Consider the following 20,268-nt stretch of genomic DNA (forward strand, 5'->3'; position numbering starts at 1 on the left):
ACTTAGCCGATATTCACTGTCAAGGTTCACAAGGGACATCTGGCCTTTCATGACTATTATGTGATTACAGTCAACACAGAACAAGGTAATGCAATCTGGATATGAACCACTGCCAAGGTGTTCACTCAATACAATCTGGACATTTTGCCATAAGAGTGAACTGTAAGAGCCAGTTTACTGTCAACTGTCTTCAATGTACTTTCTTCTGAATTTTATATGAGTCCATGACACACAAAGGGCATTTATGGCTCATAAAGAAGTTAAAAAATTGACATTAGGGATTTTTTTTTTTTTTTACCATATTTTTAGGCCTCCATTTTTGTGTGTATTCAATGTAGCCATACTAGATAAGAGTAAAAAGAACGGTTTACACAGAAAGCTATGGCTCCTTTTTAAAAGCATGTTATTTTGAAATAAAATTATCATTTCAAAACAAAGAAAGACTTACACAGTACAGTGAAGCTTGTTGCCCTCCTCTATAACTAAGTTAAGAACCAACTGTAAGGTAGAGAACATTGCTAGCTGACTTCAGCCAGGTCACTTTTATACAGATGTTCTGTTTCCTTTCCCTTACCAAGCAGCCTTGTCATTGCCAACACAGACATCCTCCACGAATCCAGAGAAAGTGAGCACCCTGTATTTTCAACAAAATGCTACCACAAGCTCCAATGTCTTCCCAAAGCCTGTCTAGCAATTTAATTTCTGAAAAAAAATAAAGTAAATTAAAGTAAAAAACATCCAGCATCATAAAATCACAAGACAATTCAGGCAGGAGGGTACTCAGAGGTCTCCAGACAGTATCCTGCTCAAGCAGGAGCAGCTAGGAGGTCAGTCCCTTCCTAAACAGGTGCTGGGGGGCTACTGCTATCTTCCCACAAAGCTGTCTGTTCTGCAGGCTGAACAAACCCTATTCCCTCAGTTTCTCCTCATGGGAAAGTGCTCCAGCCTCCTGACCAGCATCATTATGATGACTTCCATATAAAAGCAGGCCCAATTGCCTGTGTACATTTATATGTAACTTCTCTTTTCCAAATTAGGACACAATTTTTATCATGATTCATGATTCAACTTTCATTTTGCCTCTGTTCCTTTAAATTCTTGTTTGTTTGTTTGTTTGTTTGTTTTTACTAAGTTTGCATAGTGCAGTTACACAGTTACCTTCATCCAGGAAAAGTGGAATAAACAGAATAGTCTACAAGGAAAAAGCCTCAAAGTACAAAACAGAAAAAGAGAAAAGCAAACCTCACCTCAAGACTCTGGTTATCTACTACATTTTACTTGCAAACTACCTGCATTAAATGCGTATCTATTTTGTATACCATAACACCTAATGGGACATGATTTAATTTTTTTTTAAACCACTTTGAACAGTCTTTTATGTGGATAGTAAATTCAAGATGCACCACAAAAAATAATAGGAGCTAACCATTTAAGAGAAAAAGGCAGTTTACACCTCCTTTCTGCCAGGGTCCTTCTCATACCCAGCACAAGCAACATAATGGTGACTGAAACAGCTGAAATAAGGATCCCAACAAGTGAGCAGATCAGCTGTATTTTACCAGTGTTAGTATTTCCACATGCTGTGGCTACATTAGGATCATCCACCCTCTGTGAATTAGCAGGTATCTGCTGATATAGGCAATTTCTTTTTTTGAAGTCTCTTGAGCCCTCCTATAACAAAATCCCAGAAGCATGAAAAACTAGGTTTTATAGTAGTAGCCCCATTGTTCTTAATATGCGTTCTTAAAAAGAACAACAAATCCTTGCAATATTGCCGTCAGCTTCTTGCTGTCTCCCTGTATCTCAGCAGGATCAGTACCCTTCACAACATCCCGATGACACTTCCCTATGCATTTAACATGAGAAGAAAATACCTTGAAGACACTTTTTTTGTTTCTTTACATCATGAGCTGTGTTTTCATGGTAAATAAGCCTGTTCTAACTCTTTATATTAAATCTATAAAAGCCAAGAGTAGATATAAAACTACTCGATGAGTTTATCTTATTTATTCCATGTTTTCAGTAAAAACAAAAGAAACGATACAAACAAACGCACGCATACAGGAAGCTTATTTTCTTCTACACATTACAGAACCCCAAAACTAAGTGTTCGTGTAATGAAATTTCTTGGTAATTTGCCTACCTCACTGCCAGGGAGCTGCTGGTGCCCATGGCAGCCGTACAGACAGAGCTGTGCAGCCACGATGATATACATCTCTAACAGGATTGTTCAGCATCCATGCTAATCCAATTGCATGGGCTGCATCTACTCCAAACATGGTACATACATATCACAAAAGATTATGGGAGGAAAAAAGAGTGACATCTGAGGAGAGTAAATCCTTCTTGTGCTTGGTGTTGCAAAAGACTATGTTCAGTGCTGCATGGTTTTGTGACACAAGCATTTATAACTTTTTTAATAGTCTAAACACACAGTAGAAAGGACAGCAGCGGAAATCCTAGGTCAAGAGAACAAATGGGCTTGATCCATTTCACACAGCCAGAAGCAGGAGATTTGAGTAGAAAATCAATGCCCTAAACTACCTGCCCAGAGTTGAATTCTTTGTACTCTCCTTCCCCCTCTTGTTTCATAAAAGTAGCGTCACATGCATTTTTCAGGCTAGCAAGGATGGGAAGCAGCTGAGCTTACAGACTATTGTGAGCACTTATTCCAGTCCAGTAAAGCAACACTGATGGAGCTGTGATTGGAAAACGTCTGGGTTAAAGGAAAGATGGCTAGAACATCTGAGAAGGCCCAAAGCCAATTGCTGACCAATAAGCAAAATGAAGTCTAATGATTAAATAATGACCTACTTAGGCTGTTGGTTTTTTTTTGGTTTACTTTTAATATTTAGAAACCACTTTGGACAAACTGCATGTTCCTCTTCTGCACTGCATTACCTCCTGTAGTTCCACTCTGGGGAATACATTTTAACATGTAATTTTTCCAACTAATTTAGCCTATTGATTTCATTTTTAAAGCAAACTGGAATCCTGTAGTGCCAGTTTTGTTGTGGTAAACTTCTAAGTGGTGAAAATTCCAAATCCACTTTGTTATGTTACTGAAACTTCACTGTATTATAAAGACAATTCCAAGCCTGCATAACTAATACTTCATGCCTTTATAAATGATTGATTTTTTAATTCATAATTCTTCACTTAAGGATATGACAGCATAGGAAACACATAAAGAACTGAAGGAGGCAGATGTAATTGCATTATTGTTCCAACCAAGGAAGGAATGAAAGTGTAAAGAGAGATTCAAGTGGAAGTTGTATTATTAGACTCAGAGTAGTAGCTTATTCCTTCCCTTGGGCCCTCACACTACTTATTTCAGCCCTCCCTAAGAGTCCTTTATGTTATTGGAGTACTAGAAGGAAAGATGGCCACAAATTTTTAATGCCCAAGTTGACATACCCCTGAAAGCAAAAATGGAAGGATCAAGATGACTACTTGACTACTTAATTGAATACTAAATAATAAAGAAAAAAAATAACACTAGTAACATTCTTGTTTCTTTCAACCTTTTCATTGCCATGTTACATGACTCTGAGTTAATGTTTGCTATTGTCACTTTTCAAGTAACACAATTTATGTCAACAAATGCTTAAAAAATGCTTGTTTGCACCTGAAATTGTCACAACTTATTCAACTATGATATTCACTGCAAGCACAATAACAAAGACATCTAACTACAGTGGATTTTTGTAACTTTATTTCCATCTACTTACACATACTTGGCAAGCATCGATTTTAATAAGTTATGAGTCTTTTTTAACCCAAGGTAGCCCTCAGTGTCACTCATGCTATAACAACAAAATTATTCCTCAGCATTTTTACCCCAAAACAGAGAAATTAGAGGCCAATATTTATTTAACTGAATTATGTGTGCTGTAAATCAGCATGAGACTGTTACTACCAAATAGAAATTATATTCTTAAAATCGTAAGTTCGCTGACTTATCTGTTACATGAACTTAGGAGTGTCTTTAAATCTCAAAAGTCCCACTTTAAAATGTTTGAAGTCATTTGACATAGAAGGCAAAATGCTACATATTTTCTATGGTACTTTACATATGGTACTTCTCCTGAATCTAAATTCAGAGCTGAGAAAACACCACTGATTTTAGAGAGCTAGGGAAGCGTGTAAAATCCATGCTTAAGTACATAGCGAAAATTACTTTAAAAAGCAAGTCAATCTTAATTCACATTCTTGTGAAGGAAACATAGGTTAAAACAGTACCTCAATGAAATAAATGACTTTCTGCATCTTTTCTTTTCTTTTTTTTTAAAGGCATAATTCATTGAAATAACTTCATATTTCATCTGCAAATTTAGATGTATTGTTTTAATATATATAAATATAAGCAGATAATTGGATTGGTTACAGACATTGTATGTTCCTGTGTCCTTACAGATGGACACTGTCAGCACAGAAGACAAATTGCTACAGTACCACTGAGTTTAGCTCTACTAATTCAAGATTTAACATCTATTAGAAATGTCTCTTATAAAGGTGTTTTAGTGATATTTTTATATACCCTGTATTATCTTCAGAAGTTTGTTGAGATACAGCACATATTTTTATCAATTCAGAATTGTTGACAGTTTAAAAATTTCTTGATGTTTCCATTTAACTTTCTAATAGTCACATGAACACCTTTATAAATAGACAAGTAAAATGTAAACAAACTTTGACATTCCTGGAATTCCATAACTGAAGCATTGGCCAAAACATTTAGTATTAAATGCGAATGTTCCTGGATGGATACCTAGCTTTTCAAGTCACAGTCAAATTCTATGGTCACCGAAGAAAAAGAAAGTGCATTAAAATCCATGGCCCATTTCTAGAAAACATAAATTACTGTAATGTCAACAAGGTAAGTATACTATGACTAACAGTATAATTTCATAGAAATAATGGGTCATTGTGAATGTGGTTTTCTGGAATTTTCTATAAAATTTGTCTGATAAATTTTGTCTGATTAAGAAAGTTTATGATTCCTACATTAATGTTTTTTTTGTTTTGTTTTGTTTTGTTTGTTTGTTTTTTTGTGTGTGGGTTTTTTTTTTTTTGTTTGTTTGTTTTTGTTTTTTGTTTTAGGATTTAGGAACCTGCAAGGTGTTAGGAACAGCAGAAAGAAAACTGCATCTCTCAGTATCCTGTTATGGACAGGGCTGCAGGAAACAGTAATTCCCAAAATTCATTTGAATTTGACAGAGAACTTTGCTACTTTGAATAGAATTGTTTGGCTTTTTCTTTTTCTTTAAGGAAGTACTTTTTTGTTGTTGTTTGTTTGTGTTTTGTTTTGTTTTTTAACTGGATTATCTTGTAATCACTAGCCATAGTTCTGATGGTGACATTAACAAGCTGCTAAAATTTTGATTTTTTTGATTAAACCTAAAGGCATTCATACAACAAGGCTTCATTAGTTTCAAAGGAGGTGTGTGATAAAATCTATATCCATAGTTACAGCCTAACAGTACCTACCGATTTTGGGACCTACAGGTCTATTGGTTCTAGCCCAGAACTTTAATGACAGATGCTATTTTCCTGGCAACTTCACTAATAACCTGTTTTAATTAAATAGTCGATTAATTAGTTAGCATGACACTGCAGCATCAAAAAATGACAAATTCCTCCCCTGTCTTCATGTGCACATTTGCACATCCACTGTAATATTCTGCCCGAATTTTACAAAGATCAAGTTTTATTTATATTAAAAAGATATATATTCAAAACAGTTCCAATTTACTTCAAAGCAATAAGCATAAAAATTCTATTTCTATCCATAAGCCTAAAAGCCCAAGTGAATATGATCAAAGCATAATTACTTGGTTACTTTACTTGCTTCTTTCTGGCTTCACATAATTTATCATATTTAGGTATAGTAAATACAGTCTATTTCCACCATTCTCATTCATTACTGTTTTTGTCTGCCAGAAGCATCTTTCCTTACTGTCCATGCATTAAAGACTGAATTTCTTCCTAGCCACATACTTCTACAATGACAGACCACTCAGCAGCTACTAGGAGTTTTATCAAAACAGCCTGAGTTCTTGAACCTTTAGTCTTCATTTGAAACTTGTGACCTACTTTTTTCAGTACTGTCAAAATGAATATGAAAGGCTATCAAGCCTAATTGGCAAAAACTTCAAGAGGAAAAAACTTCAAGAGGAAAAAACAAAACTTTCACCTCTGAATTTCAGGGACTAACCAACAGAGGTCACTGTCAGAGTGATATTTTTTGGTGTGTTCTTAATCGGAGGTCTGAGCATCTATCACCCTCACTTTACTAGATGGCAAACAGCACCCTCAGGTCAAAGCTGAGCTGACTGTGCTGCTGCCAATCTTTTATTTTACCTTAGGTCATGATCACAATGATGAGATTCTATTTTTGCCTTTAAAGGCTAGAGTCTTAGCTAATTAAACTGCATTAATAAATCACCTGCTGAATTTTTAAACTTCTGTTTTTGAATTTTACATTCATTACAAATGACAGCAATAGTCCATGGGTTAACTTACAGTTCAGATTTTTTGATCATGCATCATCTTCACAGAGAAATATTTAACACCAACAAATTCTGGGCATTATGAAACTGACAGCATGCTTTACATCTTGCCAGTAGTGAGTTTTAAAAAAGACAGTATTCCAAGACACAATTTGAACAATAATTTCCCTATTTTTTTGTACCAAAAAGACTGTTTATGTTATCAATGCCACTGCTTATCAATAAAAGTAAATAAGCAAACAAGAAGAATGGACACTGCACATTTTCAATCAGAGAAAGAGGATTTTGCGTTCAAGCCCCTGGGTGTAAGCAGACTGATAACTAATGGATTTTGCTGTGGTGCTGTTCAGAATACACACTCCTATGAGCTGCTAAAATAAGAAGTATGATTCGGGAGAGTTCGTGGATGTAATCTGTAGCTTAGTGAATATTCAGACATCCTTCTTTGGTGGCTTTATTGTCTACTCATCCTTTACAGTGATTTTTAGCAAAGCCAAAATGGTTGTCAGAGACTGGGACTCCATCTGCAAAAGAAGTCTGATTTGCAATTGTTTCTGAGATAGAGTACCTGTGTTTGCAGAGCCAGTAAGACACACACTTGACCTTTTTTAAAAAGGCTATCTGTAAATCTATCTAGAATGTAAGAGCAGCTTCAGACTGAATGGGTCCAACTTACAGCGATGAAATTACCCAGTTTATACTTGGTGGAACACACTTCACTCATGCAATTGTATCAGCCTAATAATGGTGATACAGTGAAGAGTTAGGCTGTTCACTTTCAAGGTGAAAAGGGCATTCATCATCTCATTGCTCTCAAAGTCACCTCCTATTTCTCTGCTTCCCTTCTCTATCAGTAACACAATGGACAGCTGAAGCTCCTGTGCTGTTTAAGATGCTCACGGTGCTTTCAGGGAGTGACATAAAAGGTTGTTGCTGCACAAAAGAATGGCAATAATCTCCTCTGCCTATCCACGGTGGATAGGACAAAGACTAATGGGCTAAAATTGCAGCACAGAAAGTTCAGGTTAGGCGTCACAAAAAACTATGAGCACAGTAAAGTGTGGAAGAGACTGCCCAGAAAATCTGTTGCATTTCTGTCACTACAGATTTTTATGGTTAGGACAGAAAACTATCAGGAATGACACCGATATAATAGGTCCTGTCTTGGGTAGGAGGATGGACTGAAGACATCCTGAGGTTCCTTTCAGCTCCATTTTTGCACAATACTAATGAAACGGTGTTGCTGTAATTAAAACATAGACAGGTGCCCTTTCCAAATAGCCTTCCAAAATCCTCCAGCATTCTGTGAGTTTTTCTTACCATCACAAAAATGGACCACTGTCAAATCAGCTCAGCTGATCTCATGATCTCAGCATGATCTCATCCTTGTTTCTAGCTAAACCACTCCTAAGCCTGAAAGTCATATCCTAGAAGTGATTTCCAGCTGAACCTGCAGGTTGGTGCAAGTCTAATTAAATTTATGTTCCTTCTTTTTAAGAGTTCTGGTTTTTTTTTTTTCTTTCTTTTTTTTTTTTTTTGGTTTGTTTTACTTATTTTACGATTCATCCAATGGATTTTGCTAGAGAGTAAGGAAGCTCATTCTACAGTTAATGCTATACTGCTTAAGAAGACAGACTAGGCCTAACCTGTATCTACAGGACTTGCAGTTTATTCATGGTTATTTTGTCGTACCCTGCATAAGGCTGCGTCCCGGGTGTTAATGGCATTTAGACATTCACAACAGTATTTTAAAAATTCCCTTTAAAACTAGAATCCAGCAAAAATGTGCTTGCATTAAAAATAAAAATATGAAATAAAAAATGAGCATACTAATTCAATGAAAATTCCAAGAACTACAGTTTTACATGTACACTGATTATTGTGCAATTCACAATAAATTCTTAAGACCAAAGACAGTTCATTGCAATATTGTGAAACTCTTCATGCTCCAGTCATGAAAGAGGCTGATCATATCAGGTAGCCAGCATTTTCACAGGCCAGCTTAGGAATTTTCTAAATCTCCTGTTAGTCCTCCCTGGAAACACAGACCTGCTGAGGTGGCAACTACACAGATTTCTTTCTCCTGTCGTCACTCTTGATTTCAAAAATATGACAAAGGAGAAAAAAACTGTGCTGACTGAAGGGATTTTCTCTTGTGACCACTCTGTGAACAGGGACTTGACATGCATGATAATGTGTGTATTACCAGAATGGATTGACAAGATTTACCTCAGTAGCCTTGGAAAAAAAATTGTTAAAATGTGTTCTAACTAAGTTAAAGCTTCCATAAAAGAAAACAGAAAAAGACCAGGTCTATGCCACAACTAACATTTTAACTAAAAACTAAGAATATAAGAACTGGTATAGAAAGCAAACAAAAGCACTGGGGGGCAGATAAGAATCACAGATGAATATCAAATGTGTCTTAATAAATTAGTTCTGCTTTTGTTCCTAGTAACTCAGCAGCTATCAGGTGAAAGATACTTTGCTTAGATGCAACATATGAAGTGTGTAAACCACCTGTGCACCAGGGTAATGAACAGGAGCAATGCAATCTGTACTTTGCTCAAAGGATCCTTGATAATAAACAGCTCAGAACTGGAAAACCTGCACTATTTCCAGGCTCCTATTGCTGAACTAAGAGATCTTATACAGAGTGGTACAAACAGCCCTCCCTGGTTCCTTTAAGCCAGGGCAGTACAGTGGACCTGTGCTTTCTTTTGCAGAAAAAATAGCATAATCTCATTCTCCATTGGCACCTGTTATTGGTACCACAAATCTTTATATCATCATTATAATCTTAGACCACTGTGTTGGCATATCCACAGATATCCCATATAACTTTGTTTTATAAAGCAGAATGCAGATTTAATTTGGAGACAAAACTCAGCGAAGTTTATATTCTCTGACCTGTGGCCCCAGTGCACTCATTTTGAGGCAACACTTTCTGCCTCAACACTTGTGCACCTCTTTTCTGAAGCTGTCCTTACTTTGGCCATAAATGCAAGGACTTCCACACTTCCCTACTTCCACAGGTTTGGCATAGTCCCAAAGGACTATGCCCTCACTGGGAATATATATATATATATATATATATATAAAAATATGGAATATATCATAGAATCATATATATAAATTAAATAAATGTATAGAATAACTGTGCATTTTACTTACTCTGACCTGTCACCCTGTAGTGATAAACCCTGTAATTTGCCTGTCATTTATGGAAGATGAACACTTAAAAGAGAAAGCATGAAGAAAAGAAGAAAGATTATACTGTCCATATAACATCTGGCTATGCACCTACAGAGGTATTCCCTTGGAATATCAACTTGATGGCTAACAGAGCTTTTTTTTTTTTTTTTTTTTTTTTTTGTCATTAATTGAGTTTTATGTTTCTATTGAACTTATACCCGGATTAAATCTGAAAGGATAATATAGCAATTTGGTAGGCAGTTTGTTTCTTTACATACATACTGGTATTACTGAGAACAAATGCCTCCTTATATAAACCAACACAAGTACTGATGAACAGCCAAAAATCTGCAAGTAAACTACTGCAGCAGCTGTAGCTCTAAAGGAAGAAGACACATACATTTAGGCTTAATATAGTTTATCCAAGGAAGTCTAAGTAGGTATCCAAGCACAAAGGTCAGAAACTTTGCCCTGATATGATAAATTCTTGAATCTGAGACCATTTTTAAAAAACAATTCACGGAAAAGTCTTTTGAAAGATTAAAAATTTATAAATTTTTACAAAATAGGTGGATAAAATACAAAAAAAAAAAATACATTAGTAGGGCAATGGGGAAGGAACAGTTGGAGCTCTGATTCTCTTGCACCATTGAAGACCAATATATTACATTGTAGAAGTTTCCCACACCTAAGAAAGAAATATGGCCATAGAACAAACTCCACATTAAGATACTATCAAATGTAGAGCTAGTGAATACTGTTAATGTGTACAGCTGTGCGCATTTTCAGTTTGCTCCTACTAAACACATTACACAAATTGAATTTTACTTAAAGACCTATAATAATGTTATGGATGTTACGAAGCCAAATAAAATTACCTGATATTAAATAGTAAATTTAAAACAGAAATAAGAAGAAATGTTACTCGAACAATTAAAAAGGCAAGAACCTTTAAAACAAAAACACACAAAGGTATTTCAAAACAGACAGGGAATCCAGGTCCTTTGAGGAAATTAAGGGTTCAATAATTATTATAATGTTACAACTGGATTGCAGATCATGAGGTCAAAAGCACATTACTACCTGGAAATAAGTTGAAATATTAATGTCAGTAATACACACCAAGTATTTTCCATCCCAAATCCCATAGTGCTTCTTAAAATATGAATAGAATTAATAAATGAAGAAGTTAAATTAAAAAAAAAAAAAAAGAAGTCAGTAAACAGTTTGAAGAAGTATCACTGGAAACAGCACGATTAACATCTCTGTAAGGTTCCCAAAGGAATGCAAATGAAAGAAGCAAATGAGATGGACTGCAGACACACGAAAAGGATATCTTTTCATTATGAATTGATCTTTATTCCTAAATAACTGTAGCTGAAGATTTCACAATGAGATGAAATCCTTGCTGAAATAAACTTACATTTACTGCTGTTTCACACAAACATTTGGAAAAATGAATTGCATATAAATGTGAAAGTTAGCATTAAGGAAAATAAATAAAAAATTACTCAAATACATTATAGAGCAATAGAATCATCTAGGTGGGAAGAGACCTTCACAGAATGTTAGGAATAGGAAGGGACCATGACAGATCATCTAGTCCAATCCCCCTGCTGGCGCAGGAACGCCTAGATCAGGTCACAGGGAAACACATGGAACCCTATCATTGGATGTCACCACGAAGAGCCTCGCTCCATCCTCCTGACACTCACCCCTTACATATTTGTAAACATTAATAAGGTCACCCTTCAGTCTTTTCCAAGCTAAAGAGACCCGGCTCCTTCAGCCTTTCTTTGTAAGAGAGGTGCTTCACTTCTTTAATCATCTTTGTGGCTCTGCACTGGACTCTCTCAAGTAGTTCCCTGTCCTTGAACTGAGGGGCCCAGAACTGGACGCAATAGTCCAGACTGTGGAAAACAGCTTATCATTTGAAGTCCCATTCCACAGTTTTTGTTTTAAAATATGGTAGTTTCTTCATAAATGTATAAAAAAATATTTGGAAAAAAATATATTTTTTTTTCCCTTTGCTTAAAATAATAGTTACTGAATCAAGAATCAAGATATCTTATCCTGAGAATCTTTCTATGAAACACTCCTGTCCTAATTATAATTAGCATGTCCCAGATAGGGGCTTGTCTACTTACCTCTGAATACACATTGATTATGCATCCATTAGCAAGTAACTCGGTGTCATAGAAACTGATATGTGGACAAAAGTCTTTGGTGCTCAGGTTGTGTCCATGTATATATGCTACCTGAGGCTTTCATCTCTGACTGAATTTAGTTGAGTCCTCTGCACTGAATATCCCCCCTGCACATATGTTTGAGGAAAAAATGTTCTGCAAAACCAAGAACCTGGGGGGGGACGGGGGACGGGATGGGACCATGAGTCACGGGCCAATCTTGATATTAAAATTAGGTTAAGTATATAAAAACATTTGTGAATCCCTGTCTTGCATGGAATGAGTTTATGCCAGTATATGCTTTATTCCAGTATATGCCAGAAAATAGCTAATAACAATACTGAGATGCTGCTGTAAAATGCTTTTTGGACCAAGTATTGTGACTTACTGCTTACTGATTATAACTGTATTCCACAAGAGCATTCTAAGGATATTAATCTTCCTCAGTTCCTTTCCTTATACAAGATGAACATTCTTAAACAATTTATTTTTTTTTTTTTAAAAAAAGCATCATTTTAGGATCTCAGTACAGCTGTGAAGCATTAATATTTTCCCATCTCCTTAAAATAGATATTCTTAATGAAACAGGGAATTTAAGAGAAAATCTGTTTGATGTGCAAAAGTACTCTTTGCTGCTTAAGTATATAGTATGACAGAATAAGTATCAGGAAAATAGGCTTTATAAATGTAAAACGTCTGTAAGACATTCATCTAGCATGCAGTAATCTTCATACAAATCTTCAAAATCTCCTTTAAATTTTCTGCCCAAGTCTTGACAGTTATAAAGTACTAATGTAGTTAACATAAGTTTTCAGCATCTTTAAATAATTTTCACATAATTTGCCTATAGCCAGGTTTAGGTCATGGAGTGGAACAGGAAGAGAAGAACAAATGCTGTTATTTCTAAACAGAACTAAATACATATTATTACTTTAGGCAATTGTAATGATTAGTTTCTATAAAAGTGAATTCAAATTTCATTATATGATTCCTGTGTTTTCATTAAAAAATGTTGATAGTGCATGCCTGCTGTTTTACGCTGTTTATAATCACTTCTACTTAACAACAAATGAGCAGACACATTCATTGTAAAAGACATCTCATTGCAGGGTCTATGGTTAAGTCCTGAGTACTCAAATACAGCCTCTAAACACATCCTTCAGATTACATTCTTCCTGCACCACAGATTAATTCCTTAACGCTAATAACTTTATAATGCAGTCCATAAGCTTAAATGCTACTGCTAATGCATATTCCTACCTGCAAAGGGAACAGGTGCGTCTTTATCCAAAGCAACAAGAGGAGGATCCAAAATTACAGTGTCATTATTTTCGGTTATGATTCCATGGTATGATGTCTCAATCCAGGGTTTATGTTTGTTCACTAGAGAAGAAAAAATAGTATGCCTAATTAATTTGATTAATATTCACATACAATTAGTTTATTATTTTTTAAAAGAGAAATCATTTAATATATATCCAATATTACTCTAAATCTGCTTACTAGATCCCAAGATTTTAAAAACATTCAAATATGAAAACAAAATGATACGTATATTGTACCACAATTCACTGACAAGAAAACAACACTTACAGACGTCCCTCCAATTAAGACATCAAAAATAAAAAGCCAATTTTCAAAATATTTTTAATGTGTTCCCAAGTGTCAGACATAATTAGGGTCAGAGACACTTTTGACGGAATTGTTTTCAGCTGCAAAACTAATGCAAGAGAAAGGATGTCCAAAGAAACATAACTCTTGTCAAGAATCAAGAGGTAAGCAGAACGGAGGTGAGAATATTGTACTCCCAGTCGACTTCTCATTTAATGTTTGTGGAAAAAAAATCTAAAATGACCTGCATCTTGTAGAGAAAAAAAAAAAAAAGTTTATTAATTTTAATCACTAATCAAAGTAACCACCTCTTTTCCCTTCAACCAGCTCTAGTGATACTTAAATGGGATCTGAATTTTAACTGGGACACCTGTCCCTCAAACATTGCTGTTGAATGTTAGGTTTTCTAGTTCTGAAGTACATAATAGGATCGCACAATAAATACCTTCAAATAGGGGATACACCATGTATCATCAGATTGTCTTATTCCTGAACCCGTTCATCATGCCTCCCTCTCACCAACTATCTACTACTTATTGCATAGTAACAAGATGATAATGCAGTTTGCTTTCCTGTTTTATTTTCTAACAGGCACAGCTTCATCATGCTTATAAATAGCATTTTGTCCCAACAGCCATAATCTGAATTCTATGTTTTTGGAGCTCCTACAGAAGTAATACAATTGTGCTCACCTTAACAAATTGCAATTTAAAGAAAGTTCTACACACTGCACTGTCAAACACATTTCCACCGAGTCCGAATGCAAGATAATTTTTGTACATATTTTTCAGGTGTGTGTAGCAGATGCTGATGAAAATATCTGGTGAAGTAACAGAAATCACCTCAACAAAAGACAGAGGGTTGACACTTAAAATCAAATAGGACCAAGTGGGATTGTTTACAGTAATGCCATTTAAAAAACAAACAAAAACACACAACCTCCCCACACACACACAACCCCTACCATAAACTTTGTCTTCTGCAGAAGCCCTCAGACAAGAACGAGCAAAAATATTCTATATTACAACAACTAAAATGAGAACTTTCAGTTAATTTATATGTTGGTGTATATATTGTTCCAGAGGAAGGTATACTCATCTTCCCAGTGTTTCTGCCCATTTTTGCAATAACTAGGCAATGGGAAGATTAAACTGGGGATGTGTCACTGAAAGGTGAAATGGAAAACAGGGAACTCAAATCTCTTCATTTTTGTAACGACTATACAGCCAAAAGAGAGATTGGCAAGCTTATGTAATGGGATGAAGGTCAAAAGTCTTGATGTTGAAATATGAGAAGTGATGGACACAATTTAAGAGCTTTGTATGGGATGTGGGATTCCAGTTTGCAGGGCAGTTGAAGTATTCTGTATCTGTTATAGGCGAATTTCTTAACAGAAACATTCACACACAAATATGCTCCACTTGTATTCTGATATGACTGAGTTTGATTGATATATGCAGAACAAAATAACAATCCATCTCTTGATTGAACACAGATACAATTTAACAATAAATGAATGAGTAAATAGGAGTTTATTAAAAGCAAAGTCCTTATGCAACTAAAAGAACCAAATCCAGATTTTCTTTCCTGCTGGTTTTGTTAATTGCCTAAGATCTTACAAAACAACAAGAAAAAACTCTTTGCTCCTGCAACATATTCTGCAGAATAATTTCATTGACACTTTTGCTTAAGGAAGAGTCACAGTATTCAGCAACTGAAATTCTGCAAGTCTTTTTTCCATTAGTATCCCATGAGCAATAACAACAGTCAAGGGAATGACAGCAATATAATTCCATAGATGATGTTGGGGTAGGAAGAGGAGAAAGTACATTAGGAACAATTGCTACAATTTAGTCCTACACCCTGCGGAGCAGTTCAGCAGGAAAAAAAAAAAAAAAAAAAAAAAAGAACAATAAAATAAAAGGAAAATACAATGGAAGTTATAATTATTTACAAGCTTTTACTATAAGCATCTCTAAATGAACAGTTATGACTACACAAGCTACGTGTATCGTGTGGTAACTGGATTTTTTAAGTGTTTCGTCCTGTCCTGTTCTAGCTACTTAGTCAGACTTCAGGATACTTTAGAATTAAATGCATTAAAATACAAATTAGATATTTTTCTAGCAATACCTGCTTTATAAACACGAAATTTCTCCTCTTTCTCTACTTTCATAATGTTGGCTTACTGAAAAAAAAACAGCACATGCAACTCAACCACTTAATAATTCTTCCTTAGAGCAGGATCTGTTCAAAACAGGACTTCCTGTAAACCTAAGCAGAATTTTCTTTTACCTTCCAATTTTCTAGCTCTGACCTTCAAATAATTATTTTTAGTATTGTAGGAAAAAGAGTTTAAGAAATTTGAGATAGGCAGGCATTCATAACCAGGCTGTATTCATGTTTAGGGGAAGAATTTGTTTTAGACAACGTATATAAAATAGGTAGAAAATTACAGAAAGCCCATGAGACAAATGGATCATTTAAGAATTTTACCTTTATTACAGACACACAAAGCCATTATCTGAATATGTTTTTATATGCGTACACACACACACACAGAGTTACACCTTTCCTTTTGATCCACGTTTAGTTTAAAGTGTCCCCCAATCTATGTTAAAAGTCCATTCTTTTCTCAGTTAATGTAATATAGCCAAAATTTTAGGTTAAAGTTACAGCAATGCCACACTCCATTTACTTAAAAAACAGAGCAAAAACATTTTAGCATGCTGTCTACTTTACAATACATGAAATAGCATGTTTAAATAGAAATTTAAAAGAAAAATGAAATTCTTATCATGTAAGAGATTATATAATCCCTATTATACAAGGTGTTTATTAGAGACACAGATTAACATCAGCATTTTTGCAATGTTTATAAACTTTATAAACTAAAGGGAATTTTGCATTTTATCTTAAAAACGGAAGCGGTAACAATTGTTACCAAAATAAAATATTTCAGTGTTTCTCAATAGTGCATACAGTTAGCAGCTATCTATAAAAGAAAGTGACAGGGAAACTGAATTTTTGGATTTGCGTTTGCTAAAGATGATTGCAGAAATTTATATACAGGTTCATATGCGAAAACTTAAAGAACTGTGAGAGCAGTGTACTCTATAGCAAGCACAACTCATGAGCAAACAAGTGAAAAATTCAGCAGATAAGAGCTAGAAAGAAAATCACTTTTCCTTCTAAGCTCTATTAAGTTGCAGCACACCCTTAAAATAACTCTAAAAATATATATATATATATATGTTTGTCTTTTATTCATTTATTTGTTGTTGTTTTAAAACAAAAGATCTGCAATCAAAAAATGAAAGTATTTGACTGATATATGCAGTACTTTTTAAGAAGTTCTCTCTTGATCAGGTATCTTTTCCTTGCATTTGTCTACTTGGGTAAAAGGCGAAATCAGTACCATGCTTTCATGTATTCATACAGATATTTAAGACATACAGATGAAATATACCAAAGCTGTGTTTGTTTTTTTTTAAAACTTGCTTCCTCTTCCTATACTTTGTTAGTCATCCATATAAAATAGTAATGTAAATAATTTGTAGCATCTAGGATAACACAATTATCTTTTTGCTTAATTACAGTTAGAGGTCACTTCATTAAAATTTGCATGCACCATTTACACTGCATTTTCATAGTCTGTCCCACCAAAGCTTGTGATTACAAGCTTTTAGATTTAATTAAACCCATCTTGGTAGAAAACTGCCACTCTGTGCTGCATCTGCAAATGCAGGTGGCTTGAAAAAGAACAAAGCAAAGAAAGGCAAAAGAAAAACAAACTCCTGAGTCTGCAGGAACTTCCATGCCCCCAGAAACATGGTCTTGAAAGTCAACTCAAGGACAAAAGCCAAAACAGAGGAACACAGAGAACACCTGGAAGACACAAAGAATCTGAAAAAATATGCCGAACCCCCTCATTCTACTTTGGTGCCTTTTTGCCATGCTCTGTGAAGTGCCCTGGGTGTGGGCCCCTACAGGTAGCCCACTCAAAAACCCACCCTGCTACTTGCCACCTGACGTCTAGTAAAAAGAACAGCCAGCACCATGTGCCAAAATCACTCACAAATGATTCCATCCGAGTACTTAACATCTGCACCAAACGTTGGCCAGGAAGCTCTGCAGCAGAACCCAAGAGAACAAAATTACAGATAAAACATTGATACATCAGCAGTAGGAAAAACTAATACCAAGTGCCTTCCTCAAGCTCTTTTGCAACCTGCCTAAAGACCTTTCCTATGGGTATGACTCCAGGTACACAAACTCCACCCTTGCGCACCTACAGAGCTGAAAGACAACTACCTAGTTTATCACACAGCAAGACGTGTGCAGGGATTTCTAAAGGCAATCATAGTCTCTAATAATCAAATCTTCCAAGTCACAATGCCTGTGAACAGAGCTGCAATTTGTCTGTGCAGAAGTATTATTAACTGAATCATAATATGGACAAAATGTGTATCTTACAAGAGCTATACCCCAAAATAGGCACTTCTGGCATGGGGGGAAGAAGATAGCAAGAGTACACAGAATGCAGTACAACGATGTTTCCAAATTTTAGATGATTCCTAACTTACAATACTCAGAAAACATCACTGATCCAAAATAACACCTTAAAAAAGAACTATGACAGGAAAAAAAGTGAAGACTAGTAGCTACAACTACTGACACTAAGGTAGAGTCAATATTGTCTAGCTGAATTAAATGCTGATTTCCAAACTTTAGGAGGCTAAACCTTGAGGAAGCGAATTATATGCTTTAAAAACTGTTTTATTAATGCAAATGTTTTCTTTTTTCCAAAACAGCAGACTTATTTTCCATACATTTAAATGTACCAATGTGTTCTCTCATCTCTATCTTTAGCTTAGAGTTTATTGATTACATTAAAATCAGCAGAAAACTTACACTTTCTTATCACTCAGATCAGTTTTTTTTTTTTAATTCTTTCATCTGCTATCTTCAATGAGCTTTACCTCAGCCCGCTGGAATCCTGTGTGACAAAAGCCTTCCTCTAAAATCAGCCAAAGTTGAGGAAACTTCCAAAGCCTTTTAAATGTATACTTAAAATCCCATTAATCTTTCATGCCTTATGGAATCTGCACTACAAGCCCTTATCTTGTACAGCAAAACAGAGTGCTTCTAACGCCCTATTAAGAAAATACTGAATAACAAAAGTTCCTAACGATGCAGATGACATACTGGCATCTGCAATGAGCAATTATACCCAAAAACCCTCCTTCCCAAGTCTGAATGCCATGAGTTTTGTATTCCACTCCTCCTGCAGGGTTATAATTTGCTGTGTAAACACCTCAGGAAGACTTGTGGGGTAATAAGGGCCAGAGGTCTCGCTCACTATTTCTGTTTCACATAGTTCAGATATCAGACTGGATTGTGCACATGTAAATTCATACTGTGGCATACAGAATGGGCTGGAAACAAAATCAAAAATCTCACACAGTAGCAGATGAGGACAAATCGTTTAGAAAATATGCAGATTTGTGGGATTGGGTCAGTGAACAAATGGGGATTAGTAATTTGGTAAAGATTTGAATTAAGTCTTCCTCTAGAAGGCAGAGAAGGCAGGGAGATGGATTAATGTGCTCTGAAGGAAAAGAAATTAAGTTAAATACTGAAAATCACTGGGAAGTAGGAGAAGTAAATGTTTGTGATTCCCAGGGTTAAATCTTCCTCAGCATTAGAGAATGAAACACTGACTGGTTATTTCAACAGAAAAACAGAATGCTATGGGTCCCTTACAAACAAAAGAGACTCAACATAGGTACACTTTCTGTATGTTTTGCCAATGATAAATTGTAAAGAAAAAAATTCTTCAGTCTCACAACATGCCTAGTTCTCTGTGTGATGCCACTGCCTGAATTACTCAAACCCCAGTAGTTACATTCATGATTTACTTTTTGATAGGTTTAAATTATACTGTTCTATGTGTTTCTACATAAAATAATAATGTGAAATTCCTACCCTAATTAAGGCAATGTGAGTTTTGACACTAAATTCAGTTAAAGCAGGATTTATGTAATCTATAAGACATGATTCCCCCAGAACTCTTTGTGGAACATTTTAACTAAAGAATACATTAACAGTGCATCTCAGCAACATTACATTACTCATTGGAGATCCAAAGATAAGTGGCATTCGTTTGATCATACTGCACAACAAAAGCCTAATTTGCACCAAAGACTGCACAAGAAAGTATTCTGCGATTAGCACATCTTCTGGCCCCCCAGTGAAGGCCTTCCAGTAATAAGTCCCATTAGAAAAAATTGTTCTTACATAAAAACCTGAGGTAGAACATTCTTTTGTTAGCAGCTCATTCCTGTTACAAACTTATTTGACCAAAAGCTGCACGATGGTATCAGGCTGTAGTCTATACACTATTTCTAAAGTAAAATAATGTATTCTGTATTTATTTTGACATGCTATTTTTTATTATTATTATTAATTATACATTATTCTTAAATACACATGCTTTTTGGGTTGCAGGAGGACTATTCTTTTTAATACTGACCACATCAATATAAACATTTAATAGGAACTTAATGAAATGCGTTGGTCAACCCCAAACTCTACATGGAAAAAAAATATTTTAAGCTACAGATTTCATAAAACTCTACCCACAATATTGATATATAAAACTATAATCAATATTTTTACTTGTGATCACTATTTCTGAAAAACAGGTTTGGAATTTACATATGCATATACAAATAAAATTTTACACTGTGCCTTACCATTGT

The 20,268-nt window shown here is 35.2% G+C and overlaps 1 protein-coding gene across 1 annotated transcript in view; it reads right to left on the minus strand.

The window, feature by feature from the left end:
• CLSTN2 (calsyntenin 2) overlaps positions 1-20,268 on the minus strand; it is a 276,895-nt gene that overhangs the window by 189,109 nt on the left and 67,518 nt on the right. Inside the window, exon 3 of the mRNA XM_032193232.1 lies at positions 13,154-13,276. Coding sequence (XP_032049123.1) covers positions 13,154-13,276 — 123 coding nt within the window. The remainder of the gene's footprint in view (positions 1-13,153; positions 13,277-20,268) is intronic.

Source organism: Aythya fuligula, chromosome 9 (genome assembly GCF_009819795.1).
Source record: "Aythya fuligula isolate bAytFul2 chromosome 9, bAytFul2.pri, whole genome shotgun sequence".
Taxonomy (NCBI): Eukaryota; Metazoa; Chordata; class Aves; order Anseriformes; family Anatidae; genus Aythya; species Aythya fuligula.